The 15,511-nt window shown below is 47.5% G+C and overlaps 1 protein-coding gene across 1 annotated transcript in view; it reads right to left on the reverse strand.

The window, feature by feature from the left end:
* LOC142571159 (3-oxoacyl-[acyl-carrier-protein] reductase FabG-like) overlaps positions 1-15,511 on the reverse strand; it is a 104,775-nt gene that overhangs the window by 37,813 nt on the left and 51,451 nt on the right. Inside the window, exons 3-4 of the mRNA XM_075679437.1 lie at positions 7,810-7,902; positions 4,486-4,624 (exon numbers count right to left, since the gene is read on the reverse strand). Of these exons, the coding sequence (XP_075535552.1) occupies positions 4,486-4,624; positions 7,810-7,902 (232 nt within the window). The remainder of the gene's footprint in view (positions 1-4,485; positions 4,625-7,809; positions 7,903-15,511) is intronic.

Below are 15,511 nucleotides of genomic sequence, written 5' to 3' on the forward strand. Positions count from 1 at the left end.
AATCATGAGCTTGCGCGCGGCAAACTGGCACTTTTTCAGTTTCAGTTGCAGGCCTGCGTTGGTCAAGGACGTCAGCACTTGCCTAAGGCGAAGAAGATGCGTGCTGAAATTAGGGGCGAACACAACGATGTCGTCGAGATAGCACAAACACGTGCTCCAATTTAGGCCGCGCAAGATATTGCCCATCATTCGTTCGAAGGTAGCAGGCGCATTGCATAGGCCAAATGGCATCACATTAAATTCGTATAAACCATCTGGCGTAATGAATGCAGTTTTAGGGCGGTCAACTGCTGACATCGGGACCTGCCAGTAGCCCGAGCGTAAATCCAACGAAGAGAAGAATTTAGCGCCTTATAAGCTGTCCAGAGCGTCGTCAATGCGCGGTAGAGAGTAGACGTCTTTGCGCGTTATCTTATTGAGACGGCAATATCCGACGCAGAACCGAATGGAACCATCTTTTTTTTTTTACGAGAACCACCGGTGATGCCCACGGGCTATTAGAAGGTCGAATGATGCCACGCTGAAGCATGTCGTCCACGTGCTCACTGATCATTTGACGCTCCTTGGCGGATACGCGGTACGGGCGCTGCCGCAATGGCGCGTTGGAGCCAGTGTCGATGTGGTGGCTGACGGTTGACGAGCGACCCAAAGTAGGCTGAGCGACATCAAAAGAAGAGCGGAACTGGGCAAGCAGGTGAAGCTGGGAGCGCTGCTCGGAAGTAAGGTCATCGGCAATGAAAGGTGTGAATAAGTCAGGTGATGGCGGAGCAGAAGTGGAAAGTGTACAGAAGTCGGTGAGCTCTGCATACGAAGCATCCGGCACGTCGGTTATAAACATGTCATCAATAGGCTGAACATGGCCAAATGCTTCGCCGCGAAGAGCCATCAGGGTTGTAGGAAGCGGATTGCAGACAACGATGGCGCTGAAACCGGCTGAAATGTCAAGCACGGTGAAAGGCAGGGAAACGTCTTTGCGGGTCATGAAGAGTTCTGAAGGAGTGAAGAGGACAGCGCCTTCAGAGACAGCGCCATAGAAGACGGGAACAACGGCAGACAAGTACGGCGCTATGGCGATGTCTTCTCGAATAGCTTAGCGGGAAGAGAAGTAGCGCCGACGATGGGCACGTCACACAGAGGCGATAATTCGACTTCAGCACGTGCGCAATTGATGACGGCGTTATTTCGCGAAAGAAAGTCCGACCCAAGTATCACGTCGTGAGAAGAGGACTGGAGAACCACAAACTCCACAATATAGAGAACACCCTTAATAACAACTCTAGCGGTGCATGCTGCTGAAGGCTGAACTGGCTGGGCGCTTGCTGTGCGAAGAGAAAACGCAGAAAGTGGCGTCGTAACTTTTCGTAAAGCGCGAGAGAGGCGTTCGCTTAGGACAGACTCGGCTGCTCCAGTATCAATTAGCGCAACGGTAGGGACGCCGTCAAAAGTAAGATCGACAACGTTCGAAGCCGACAATGGAGGACCTGTACTGATCGGTGGCGACGCAGTTCTTGCCTCCTGAACTGCGGCGCTTAGTTTTCCTCTTGCGTGGGCGAAGGGTACCGACGCATGGAGGACAACGAGCGGCGACGCGGGGAAGGTGAGCGACGTGTAAGGACCGGGCGCTCGGCTGGTGGCCTGTTCGACTGCCGACTAAAATAAGTGTCGTGGAAAGGCTGCACTTTGGCGTAGGGAGGCGACTGCACAAACTCATCAGAGTGCAGCATGCGGCGGCGGCAGAGTCGTGCAACTTGGCCGGGAATACCGCAGGCATAACATATGGGCCTGTTGTCTTGCGTGCGCCAAGGTTTAGTAAAGGCAGGAGCAGGTCGACGAACGGGACTATGAACGGGACTATGAACGGGTGGTGGCGGCCGAGGATGTAGCGCAGCGAGTGGTTGACGAGGGGGCAGCGCGGCGATGGATGCATAAGTAAGTGGCGCGGCGGCAGGGTACTGCTGATGCTGCATTGGTAGAGCCTCAGCAACTTGCTCTTCAATAACCCGCCGGAGCGTAGGAGCGAGCTGTGTAGGAGGCTGTTGCGGCAGCGGCTGCTATTGCTCAGCGAAGTGTAGCAGAGAAAGCTGACGTGCAACTTCCTCCCGCACGAAAGCTTGGATTTGTGTGAGCAAGGAGGAACGATCAGAGAAGGCTGTCATGGTAGAGAGGGCCTCGTCAGCCACTGAAGGGCGCCTGGTAAACTCGCGCTGCCTCGTCTACTCGTCGTAGCTTTGGCACAAGTTTATGAGCTCTGCTATGGTGCGCGGGCTCTTGGCGATCAACATTTGGAAAATACCATCGGCGATGCCCTTCAAAATGTGCTTCAATTTGTCATTTTCAGGCATAGACGCATCCACATGTTTGCATAGGTCGAGAACCTCTTCAATATAACAGGTGAATGTTTCACCGGGGTGTTGCGCTCGGTCTCGTAACTGCTGCTCGGCGCACAACTTGTGGACGGCAGGGCGACCGAAAACTGCAGCCAAACTGGCCTTGAACGCGGACCAGGACTGAAAGTCATTCGTGATTTTTAAACCACAGGTGAGCCCCTCCCGCAAGGTAGAATATAGCGGCATTTAACTTGGCGGTATCATCACATCGATTGTGCAAGCTCACCCGTTCGTACGTAGCCAACCAGTCATTGACGTCCTGTTCCTCCGTACCGCTGAAAACCGCTGGATGGCGCTGCGGGACACGGCCAGAGCAGGGAACGGGGGGGTGGCGGCAGCATCGGCTGGGGAGAGTCAGGCATGACGGGAGGCAGATTCCGAGACCGGAGTTCCAGCGTGTAGATGTTCTTGAGTACTCCGCACCTTCCACCAATTGTAATGGGTGCACTGAACAGTTCCGAGGGTAGCGTCTCTTCGTAACCTAGGAGGCAGGTGACGCAGAGCAGGAACAGCTGGTTGTCCGAACGGCTCACACTCGTGCCAAGCACTGGCGATCCTGCTGGCCCACTGGTTGCACAGCAGGCATGGAAGAGACGATCTGGCTGGCCTTGTTCTTGTGCTCTTCTTCTTCATTACAATTACAAGAAATAAATCTATCTGCAACATGAGGCATTAGTTACCTTGTTTCACTTACAACTTCAGGTGCTCGAACACTATGTTTTATGATTTCAATCTCACTTACCAACAAAAGTGTGTAAAATGCATGCGTCTTTGTTCTAACAATCAATCAATACAGAAGTGAACGAATGATAATTAGCTGGTCACCTAAAGAAACAAAGGTCAACCTTCACTAATTCGCGAGCAGGTACCTTCAGGCTCAGGTGGCAAATGAAACACTGTGCTGTACCAAGAATCTTACTCGAACGAGGGTTGTGACAGTCATGAGCAGTGCTTCTGGGAAAGGCATGCAGCAGTACAACAGTACCGGCTTGTCTGTTTTTTCCTATATCATATAAACAGATTAATAGCGACTAAATCATTAATCGAAAAGTTAAAAAACTGAAGAGTAAGAATTGCCCCGCACAAGACAATACTGTTCATGCAATCACCTCCAGCGCTTGTCGAGTGTTTGCCGCAGTACTACAATGAACCTGCGGGGAAGGCGGCCGAGCCCCTCTTTAAAAAATGGAGGGGAGTAATTCAGGCCTCGTGTACTAACAAATCTTTTTCATTATGAAACACATATACTCAGGAGAAGACAGTTCAGTCAACGTCACTCATGAGGTCGCTGGAAAACTTGTTGGAATAAGTGAACGTGCTCAGTGTGCAAACTGGGCGGCATTTTGTTTTCAGCGCAAAAGACATATAGGAACACGATAAGCACACAGAGCGAGGGCTCAGGCGGACAGCAGATGACACGTCTTGTATAGTGTCTTAATTCTTGCGCGCCCATGGTCATTTTGCGCTGCAAGACAAAATAGGTACGTATTTGTGACGAATGCGGCTACGACAAGGGCTCACCGAAAGGCAATACTTTGCTTCTAAGAGCGCAGTCGCTTCAACTGGCACTTCTTTTAATCGTTTTGTTTTTGTGACTCCGGTATGACGACGTAACCGTCGTGACAGACGTGGTTACGAGAATGCTTGTGTGTCATCATATATTTGCCTTCACATTTTTACTTGCGCAAGACGCTGATTTTGCACACCAACAACGGTTTGGCGTATTAGCAGCTGTCGAGTCATCATGAACGCTGCATCGGGCATAGTTTTAACCTACCAATTTGCGGTAACAGGCATCGCATCAAAACCGAATAGAGTCACTAGTATGACGCTGTTAACATGCACAAAATTATGCTGTTTAGGCTAGCGCCATTTCAACAATTTTACATGAGTGAAATATAATTTTATGAGATACGCTTGTGATGTCAAAAAACTAGAAACATCACCTTCTTGCACAAGCCGAACGACACATCTGTTAGATTATGTCATTTTTACAAAGATTGAACATTTTATGCTTCTAAAAGCACAAAAATAATGTCCATTCCAGCATCTGGGGAAATACAATTCAGTAACACCAACTCAGAAGAAATGCACAGACCTTTTGTTTCTTTGAGGTAGGGCAATACTTCCTGTGTTATGTGGAACACCGAGCGCAGGTTTGTGTTAAGTTCGGCATCAAATTCCTCGAGCGGAATTTTTCCTACCCGACTGATTGTCGCTGACCCAGCACAGTTGACCTAAAGAAAAACAGAACAGCAGAGATAACGCTCTAAAACCATTCTGGTTGTTCTATCTCAGTGGTGTGCTGAAACAGAGACTGTTGATTACATAAATAGCTGAGTAGTGCGGCAGGCAGACATAGATATAAACAATTTCGTTGTTATGAAGCTGATCATAATGCTATGATACGGCACCTTGCGTGGCCGCGTTGCTTGGTAGATGCCAAATCGCCCATTCTTTGGCCTTTGAACGTGAATTTCGGAGAATAATGACACTTTCTAGAACTGCTCGTGTGAAAAAGGTAAATAGGCCAACATTCGCGGTACTATTATTCTATTTCTGCAAAAGAAAAAGCTTGTCGGCACTTGGACTAGCAGAAAATTTGCTTGCGGAGCTCCACATGGAACTTTCAGAAACGTGCTTTTTCTATGCGCTTTTCACCATCATGGTCATATAATAAAATTTTACTTTCGTAGCCTCGGACGGCTGCCTAGCAAGTCCCAATATTAACAAGTGATATGAAACTGAGTCGTCATCAGCACCATCAGCCGATTTATATCCAGTGCTGAACGAAGGCCAATTTCAACGGTCTTGTGCTGCTCATAATATTTCATGCCTGAACATTAAGTAATTTAACAACACCATCTCATTTTGCACAATCCCCGGCTGTGCTTCTCTGCCCCACGCTTTGCAAGGCCGAAGCAGCTGTATTGCTTGACCATAATACCTACTAGGGCATAGGATACACATGTTTGCTCTCTAATCTGCACCGCTGTCATAACGTTACTCCCTACAGTTGCGTTACATTGATCTTCTCGCAGTCCTTACATACTTCCCAAGTTTTATTATTCACCTACGAATTAGTGCCCCACATGTGTGTACGGGTAGGAGGCAATCGTTGTACAGTTTTGTTTTGAAGAATGGCGGCAAGCTGTGTACTATGACTTGGCAATGCGTGCGTATTGGCTCCAACGCATTTTTGCTCATCTCTAAACTTCTTTCTTATAAGGCTCAGCTGCGAGTATTTGGTCTAGATGCGTGTACGCCTGCTCGGATTCTAGAGTCTAGCTGCCAAGTATAAGTTACCGTTTTCTTGCGAGGCTATTGAAAACAACCTTTACCGACTGCATAGTAGTCTTCAACACTGCTCATACACTTTGTCGGTTAATGTCCTCCATCACATGTTCTACGTAGTCTCCTGAGTTGTAGAACAGGACAATGTTATGGGCAAACGATACGTAGCTGAGTTATTAGTCATTCATTCTCCCTCCTAACCCTCCTCTGCCTAATAGCTTCCATGCATGCAGTGAAGGGCATAGCAGAGATTGTGCTTCCTTGCCTGACCCCTTTTCTGATATGTATCTGCTCGCTTTCTTTTTTGTGAATTAAGGTAACTGTGCCGTCTTTATGGATATTTTCTACAATATTCGCGCACACTTTCTGTGCCCTTCACTACGCAATACCCCCATGACTGCTGTTATCTCTACTGACTTATAGTAACCTATAAAAATAATACAGAGAGGTAATTTGTACTCCGTAAATTAAAATTCACAAAGATACGGTCTATTGCGCAATGCGCTTTTCTGAAATCAGTTTCTTTTCTTGCTTGACCGAAGTCAAGCGTTCTTCTCATTATATTAGGAATTACCTTGCTGAGTATGGTGTACAATACCGAAAAGAAAGTTCAAAGAAGTCTAATTCTTCAAATATTTACTTTCTGCGTTGATAAGAATCAGTGAAATGTTGGCAGTCTTCTAAGTATCAGGTATGCAACAAAGGGATGCAACATTTTTAAGTATATTATTTGTTCCAGTTTTGGTTAAATCGATAGCGATTACATATTTTCTGCCGCTGTTCTTCGATGCTTGTCTTGCGAAACTCTTCTAATCTGATCCCTAGTTACATATGGCGGTTCTATATCCTGTTCGTCACGACATTTAATCAAGGTTCCGTGGTTACTCTGGCTACCAATACAACTTAGTAAAGAAGTCATCTGCTACCTTTACTACTTGAGCGAAATTGCTGATGAATTTGGCCTGCTTACCTTTCACTGCCAAGTTTCGTTCTCATTGATTTTATGGTAGCCTTTTTTCTAGTGCTTCATGAATAATTCGAGGTTATAGTTATGGTTAACACACCATGTTTTCCTGTTTATCAGTTTTGGCAAATGGTTTCTTCTGCTCGAGGCTTCCATGCGTTGCCGTTTCCTAATTAAGTCGTTTGTTGCTTGGGAGAATTTTCCGTGTAAGTTTCTTTGAAACCTAAGCTCCCACTCCCATTGGAGCATTTCAAATCTCCACATGCACGGTCTAATACATTTTCGCTATGTTGTGATTACGTTTCTATTTTAAAGCCGTATATGTGTTCTCGAGCACTACTCTGAATTTACCTACTTTTACCTAGAGAACTTTTTGGCTAGCCTGCTTACACTGGAGCTATTTTCCTGTTTCCTGTCAAATTACAAAAAGTCATTCACTTCACTAACCTATGGTTTTTTCCCTTACGCTAATTAACAATTGTACACGTTGCACTAAGCAGGTGTCGGCACAGAACATGAGATCTAGTCAATTTCTCGTCTCCCTGTTAGCGCTTTTTCAGGTCCCTTTCCTGTTCTAGCGTTTTCGTCAAAGGCAATAGTTATTCGGAGTCCATTTCTTATCGCAAATTCCACCTACGCATCTTCTATAATATGCAAGGAATCGATGCTGCAGTTGACAATTACCTGCTCTCCAGCTGGTTTGTTTCCCCTCGTTGGCAATGAACTCGTTCGTAACTTCAGTATACTCAGCTTGTACCTTTTTCTTTGCTGAGTGAGAGTCCTCGAGAACTGCTCTATTTTTTTCGGCATGATAAACATACATAAGAGCTTACGTTTGTACTGTTCAATTAGGAAATTTGAAACTCGGAAGTGCCTATTTGTAGCGCCACCACAAGCAAAAGACGCATTAAGCGCGCACCGATCAATGGTCGTAAAAACATGCAAACCCAATATCACACGTTAGATACAGTTTGTTCTTCCTTTCACTCAGCAATGTATTTACCTGTTCTAATAAGGTATATCTTGATGGTATTCTATGCCTCCTCACTGGAAACTGAGAACTTCATGATATTTCCGCTTTGAGGCCGTATACTACAGTAAATTTCCTTAAGAAGAACGGAAAGGCGACCCGGCATTCATTTCAACCGATGAAAGAAAACTCACCACAATATCAATCCTCCGGAAGTGTTCGGCTGTTTGTTTAATAAGGGTAGAAACAGCTTCCGTATTCCGAATGTCACACGTGGTCACGAGTACCTAAAGAAGACACATGTTTCTAATCACTACATTGTGTTACATTGATAAATTATTCCAGCCTGTTGACATTACAAGTGGAATATTGTGGCACGGTGTTGTGGCACGATACCGCCACGAAGTACGTGAAAAACAGTTACTATTAGCTCGTGCGCCAAGGTGCTCTGATATGGTTTGTTCGTTTTTCAGGCTCTACAGTGCACAAAGCCTAATCTCAAAATTTATATGTACTAATACAAAACAAGCAGTCTTTCATTTTAATGCGAGAATAAAGATATCAGTTCTTCAACAAGAGGGGAAGTTCTTAGCGTGATGATTGAAAAAGTGTCAACACAAGAGAGAACATGAAACGTAAAATTTTTAATTGTTAAGCCGTCAGCAGCAATATACACATGTTCAGACGACTCTTTGCAAAACGATTGATTTAAAAAGCTGCAATAACAAGGAAAAGAAATAATGAAGTAGAAGTAGATGTTGTGTACGTGTAATCAATGCAGAGCTTACGGTATAATATACGCGATATTGCCCAACCTGACGGATTCAAGAGGGACACTAACTACAGACCAGCTTTACGAACCAGTCTATTGGCTAGTTTCTTAAAACCAAAAAGCAAGCACACATTCACACACATACAGAATGAAAGGCGTCTCTTTGCTCTATGTATACCCATGGTTTACTTTGCCCAATAATTCTTACGCCCGAACAGATAGGCTAAGCCTTCTCTCCGTCGGTGACAGACACTACGGCATCAACACAACACATCTCTGAATATGCTACTGTGACTTCCTCTCTTTTGCACACTTTGATTACAACACAGATGGCTAGCTTGTTCTCAGATTTCTGTGTTGGAGACGAAGAAGAGAATACATAAGCGTGCGAACAGCTTTTAATGCTGGGACAGTAATGCTATCCATATTTCAAAACATTGGCGCTAGTGTCCAGTAACATCATCAGAAGGACCTTTCCAACATCGTTCTATCATGCCGAAAGCTGAGATATAAGTAAGGAGGTTTAACACCACAAAATAGCTTGGCTCTGGGTAGTATTTCAGTTCGAAAATACTGACTCCAAAGGGAGGCAGTGGTAATTAGAAAGCTGGACCGTGATGCTCCCTCTTTCTCTCTGTATATTCAGAAAAAACGACGGCTAAGCTACAAGTTTGGAAACTTGTGGGACGGGCAATGAAAACCAATTTAAAGCTTGTTCTTCCTCGAACTATTCACCTTATTTCCCTGGGCTATCGCCAGTAGAACGCCTAGGAAAATTGTCGCACCGGAATACTTGGTGCAATAACTTGAAACAATGTGTGGGCTCATGTACTCAGCACACGACGAATTCCTGTAAATTTAGTAGTTTAGGAAGTCGTGATGGCGGCCATTCCTGCCCTTAATTCAGCAGAAGGGCAAGGCGGAGGTGGCGAGCGGAGCCGTGGCTGGCGCCACCAGCGTTACAGGCTTCTACACCGGGTCAGAGCGTGCCGTGCTTGCGCCGCTAGCACGCGCCGTGCAACATTATCATTCCTTTGCAGCCGACTCGGAGAGTCGACCAAACCCTCCCCCGTTGCCGTGTCAGTGTGCACTACAGAGCCCCCCACCCTGGCAGAACGGCGATAAATCAAGTTAGTGAAACGAAGTGTCAAACGGGTCGGTGGTAAGTCCGTTGAAAGCAAAGAGGACTAGCAAATTTGGAATTCCGCCCTAAGTCCTTTCTCTGGATGACGCTGATAGTGGCGCTGCTGATGAACTGTACACAGCACGCCCGCACGAAGAGTGTGAAGGCAAACGCCTCTGCAGCAGTTCATGCGGGCCATGCGAAACGAACGGAGACCGGGTGCTGTCAGCTGTGGACACATGTGGCCAGCTCGATCGTAATGCCCTCGCAGATGCGTGAGCCCTGGCGGACGCAGCTTGCTCACGCGCTTTTCCGTTCTTGCCTGACCCGCGGTCGACGCCGCAAGCTGCAGTCTTCTGCGTGTGACCTCGCCCGTGCCGCAAGAAGAGGGTCGGGCACGCACAAGCCAGAGCCTGGACACTACTGTCAACGGCACTGGAGGTGAGTGGCGCTCTAGACGGCCAGGAAGGTATCGTAGGACACCGTTAGATGATGGCACCGGTGAGGTTTGATGAAAGTATGTGAGGGTCGGAGCCGCGGCAGCCGATATATGTTGCTTGGCAAGCTCTAATGCGGGCACGATGAGAAGGAGAGGATGAGGTGATGGATGTGACACCATCAAGAATCGCGTCGTGGGATGGTGGTGTCAGTCCATCTTCCTTATCCGCGTCTCGCGACGATTGTTCACACCTCCAATGTCTGACTTGTCCGAGCGGTCGCCAAAGGGGCCCGAGTCAGCCGAAGGAGAGGATGGACTGGAGAGGGCAATGGTTGGAGATCGCTGCTGCAGCTGCGCCGCTCTCCGTGGTAGGTGCAGCGGTGTAACGTGGGAAGAGTCGCGCGAGGTGGAGTCAGTTGGTACGGTCGGAGGCAGCGGACTCGGCAAGGCGCAGAGCTTGCTCGCCGATTCTGAGGATGGCTCTGCGGCCGGCGTTGGTCAAGGGCCGAGTGGCAGTTGCGACGTTGATTGACACAGACCCGATTGCTCGTGGCACGGAAGCCAGCGTTGGGTCAGCGAGTTCACCGCTGTCACGCACCATCGTTGGTAGCAAGAAAGGCGATGAAGTGGCAAGTATGACTGCCGTGCCGATACCCTTGATTAGAACAATCTGCGCACACTTGCCCGAAAAAGACCTCTGATGAAAGCCTGAGGCCGGGGACTGTGCGCAAGCACACCTGTCTGTCGACGAGCCCATATCGTGGCAGGTCGAGGTAAGAAGACTGGCCTGATGGGAATGGCTTAAGGGCACATGAAGCTATGCGCTGGGTTCTGGCGGTGAGCGCATTTGCGGAGCTGTGTCGCGTCGTGTGGCGAGTCTAGCAGTGCTATTGGAGGAATTAGAGGGCAGTAAATGGGATATAATAGGGCTCAGAGAAGTTAGGAGGCCAAAAGAAGAATATACAGTGCTAAAAAGCGGGCACGTCCTGTGCTACCGGGGTTTAGCGGAGAGACGAGAACTAGGAGTCGGATTCCTGATTAATAAGAATATAGGTGGTAACAGACAGGAATTCTATAGCATTAACGAGAGGGTGGCAGGTCTTGTTGTGAAACTTATTAAGAGGTAAAAAATGAAGGTTGTACAGGTCTACGCCCCTACATCCAGTCATGATGACCAGGAAGTCGAAAGCCTCTATGAAGACGTGGAATCGGCGATGGGTAGAGTCAAAACAATATACACTATACTAATGGGCAACTTTAATGCCAAGGGAGGCCAGAAGCAGGCTGGAGACAAGGCAGTGGGGGAATATTGCATATGCACTAGGAATAGCAGGGGAGAGTTATTAGTAGAGTTTGCGGAACAGAATAATATGGGCATAATGAATACCTTTTTCCGCAAGCGGCATAGCCGAAAGTGGACGTGGAGGAGCTCGAACGGCGAGACTAGAAATAAAATAGACTTCATACTCTGCGCTAACCCTGGCATCATACAAGATGTGGACGTGCTCGGCAAGGTGCGCTGCAGGGACCACACGACGGTACGAACTCGAATTAGCCTAGACCTGAGGAGGGAACGGAAGCAACTGGTACATAAGAAGCCGATCAATGAGTTAGCGGTAAGAGGGAAAATAGAGGAGTTCCAGATCAAGCTACAAAACAGGTATTCGTCTTTAACTCAAGAAGAGGACCTTAGTGTTGAAGCAATGAACAACAAGCTTGTGGGCATCATTAAGGAGTGTGCAATAGAATTCCGTGACGACTCCGTTAGACAGGATACCAGTAAGCGATGGTATGAGACGAAAGATCTGATCAAGAAACGCCAAGGTATGAAAGCCTCTAACCTTACAGCTAGAATAGAACTGGCAGAACTTTCGAAGTTAATCAACAAGCGTAAGACAGCTGACGTAAGGAAGTAAAATATGGATAGAATTGAACATGCTCTCAGGAACGGAGGAAGCCTAAACGCAGTAAAGAAGAAACTAGGAATTGGCAAGAATCAGTTGTATGCGTTAAGAGACAAAGCCGGCAATATCAATACTAATATGGATGAGTACTCCAAGTGGCTGAGGAGTTCTATAGAGATTTATACACGACGATAATGGAAGAGAAAATAGTCTAGAGGAATTCGAAATCCCACAGGTAACGCCGGAAGAAGTAAAGAAAGTTTTGGGAGATATGCAAAGGGGGAAGGCAGCTGGCGAGGATCAGGTAACAGCAGATTTGTTGAAGATTGGTGGACAGATTGTTCTAGAGAAACTGGCCACCCTGTATACGCAATGCCTCATGACCTCGAGCGTACCGGAATCTTGGAAGAACGGTAACATAATCCTAATCCATAAGAAAGGGGACGCCAAAGATTTGAAAAACTATAGACCGATCAGCTTACTGTCAGTTGCCTACAAACTATTTACTAAGGTAATCGCAAATAGAATCAGGAACACCTTAGACTTCTGTCAAGCAAAGGACCAGGCAGGATTCCGTAAAGGCTACTCAACAACAGACCATGTTCACATTATTAATCAGGTCATAGAGAAATGTGCGGTATATAACCAACCCTTATCTATAGCTTTCATTGATTACGAGAAAGCGTTTGATTCTGTCGAAACATCAGCAGTCATGGATGCGTTACGGAACGAGGGTGTAGACGACCCATATGTCAAAATACTGAAAGATATCTATAGCGGCTCCACAGCCACCGTATTTCTCCATAAAGAAAGCAACAAAATCCCAATAAAGAAAGGCGTCAGGCAGGGAGGTACGATCTCTCCAATGCTATTCACAGCGTGTTTACAGGAGGTATTCAGAGACATGGATTGGGGAGCATTGGGGATAAAAGTTAATGGAGAATGCTTTACTAACTTGCGATTCGCTGTTGATATTGCCTTGCTTAGTAACTCAGGGGACCAATTGCAATGCATGCTCACTGACCTGGAGAGGCACAGCGGAAGAGTGGGTCTAAAAATTAATCTGCAGAAAACTAAAGTAATGTTTAACAGTCTCGGAAGGGAACAGCAGTTTACGATAGCTAGCGAGGCACTGGAAGTGGTAAGGGAATACATCTACTTAGGGCAGGTAGTAACGGCGGATCCGGATCATGAGACGGAAATAATCAGAAGAATAAGAATAGGCTGGCGTACGTTTGGCAGGTCTTCCCAGATCATGAACAGCAGGTTGCAATTATCCCTCAAGAGAAAAGCGTATAATAGCTGTGTCTTACCAGTACTCACCTACGGGGCAGAAACCTGGAGGCTTACGAAAAGGGTTCTACTCAAATTTAGCACGACGCAACGAGCTATGGAAAGAAGAATAGTAGGTGTAACGTTAAGGGATAAGAAAAGAGCAGATTGGATGCGGTAACAAACATGAGTTAATGACATCTTAGTTGAAATCAAGAAAAAGAAATGGGGGGGGGGGGGGCATGGGCAGGACACGTAATGAGGAGAGAAGATAACCGATGGTCCTTAAGGGTTACGGACTGGATTCCAAGGGAAGGAATGCGTAGCAGGGGGTGGCAGAAAGTTAGGTGGACGGACGAGATTAAGAAGTTTGCAGGGACGACACGGCCACAATTAGTACAAGACGGGGGTTGTTGAAGTATGGGAGATGCCGTTGCCCTGCAGTGGGCGTAACCAGGCTGATGATGATGATGTCGCGTACCGTGCGGTTAACGTCGGGAAGGGGGTAGTACGTAGCGCTGTAGAAGTGCAGCACTGCATGTCGCACCTCGTCGTAGGGGAGGGGGCCAGGTGATGGAGAGCTCAGGCGGAGTTGCAGTTCAAGTGGCAGGACGCATAGGAGTACCTGGTGCTAGAACTCCTGGCTCGTAAGGTAGTTCAGGTGCATAACCACCTCAAACTGCGGGAACCAGGCGCGGACGTAGCGGGACGCGAACGGTGGTAGCGGTTAGCTAAACTCGGGCTCAGCCGGTTAGCTATGGCAGCGTGTCGCTCGGAAGAAGGCTCGTTTTCGCGGGTCACCACTGTAGGAAGTCATGACGGCGGCCCGGGAGCCGTGCCATCGTTCCTACATTTATTTAAGCAGAAAGGCGAAGGCGACGACAAGAGCGGCAGTTACGGCAACCAGCGTCGCAGGCTTATAGAACGGTGACTTGAAAGGGTCTGAAGGCGAGCTCGATGGTATGCAACCATAGTATAAAAACAGCGTTGAAACACAGACAGACAAAGCAAACACAGTACGGGCGCTGACTGCCAACGGTGACGTTATTCTGCGCAAAGAAATAGATAGCTTGAAAAAGAGGGGGGAACCGTGGAGGCAAACAGAGGGGCGGGAATTAGGGCTTAAAATTCCAGACGCGCATGGGTCTGATGGTAAAAGGTAAAAAAAAACATAATGATTAGTCAAAAAGGTGTCGGTATTTCTTGTCCGTGAGTATCTTGATAGGGCTGTTGATAGCGGAGAGCCACTTGTCCTCATTGATTTGTTCTGTGCCTCGTAACGAGGGGCAACGCCAGAGCATATGGTCTAGGCTAGCGAAGCCATTGCAGTGCCTGCAAGAACTTGGGGCATGTGTGTTGGGATAAAGCTTGTGGAATAAAGCTGGGCTGGGATACGAGCCTGTTTGGAATAAGCTGAGGGTCAATGCCTGCGCTCCATTTAGGTTTTCGTGAGGAAGGGAAATGTCCCTCCTGCCGAGATCCATGGAGTAGCAGAAAAATTATTTGTGTGCTCCTTTCGGTGACCTATTTTAAAAGCTAAGTGCTGCGTTCAACGGCACACACATAGAGTTTCAACAGCTGCTTTTGCTGCGGGTTGTTTTGCAAGTGCTATGTGCTCAGTTTCCGCAGCACTCCAATCTCAACAGCTGTGAAACATCCGCCATGGCGTCAAGCGTACGATACTCTATCATTGCTGGCTGTTTCGATCAACAAACCACGGGACAACGGCCTGACTAGCAGCCTATGACATTGAAGATCACCCAGGGTAACATACTAAGTTATGTGTGAATCGTATACTGAAGGCAGTTTATACCTCAGACACTATGTGTGTTGGTGCCTCTTACACGGAAAATTCACGAGCAGATTCTTTATTGAGGATGCACTGGCAAAAATGCGAACGCTGGCGTTGGATGGCCGCATGCTGCTAACGGCTTCCGTTGCTGTGGAAAGTGGTCACAGCACCCTGACCCGTGTTTCGCGCGCAAAAACAAAAGAAAATACTAGCTGACGATGGCCTACGTGCCATTCTGCATCCATAGTAGCATACATCTTTGTTCTTGCCATAAATGAAAAAAAAGAAATGAGCAGAACAAAAAAAGATTCACCGGTGATTCTGATACCTCCTAATACGAAATTTGAGCGCGGTTCTATACGCGTTTTCATTTCGCGATGTATTGACTGACGCGCCCAATACATCAGTGGTTCCAAACGGAGAAGCGTATGGCGCGACTGTCTAGCTAATCAGAAGATCTCGAGAGGCAGTCTCTGAAGTGTGGGCGCGATTCACAGCAGCCGCTGTAGGCAGACCTCCGCTCATGCAGCGCGTGTTTAAACGGACGGTGCGTCGAACTCTGGCGCCAACTACTAGCCATGGTTGCTGCAGCTA

Source organism: Dermacentor variabilis, chromosome 2 (assembly GCF_050947875.1).
Source record: "Dermacentor variabilis isolate Ectoservices chromosome 2, ASM5094787v1, whole genome shotgun sequence".
NCBI classification, from domain to species: domain Eukaryota; kingdom Metazoa; phylum Arthropoda; class Arachnida; order Ixodida; family Ixodidae; genus Dermacentor; species Dermacentor variabilis.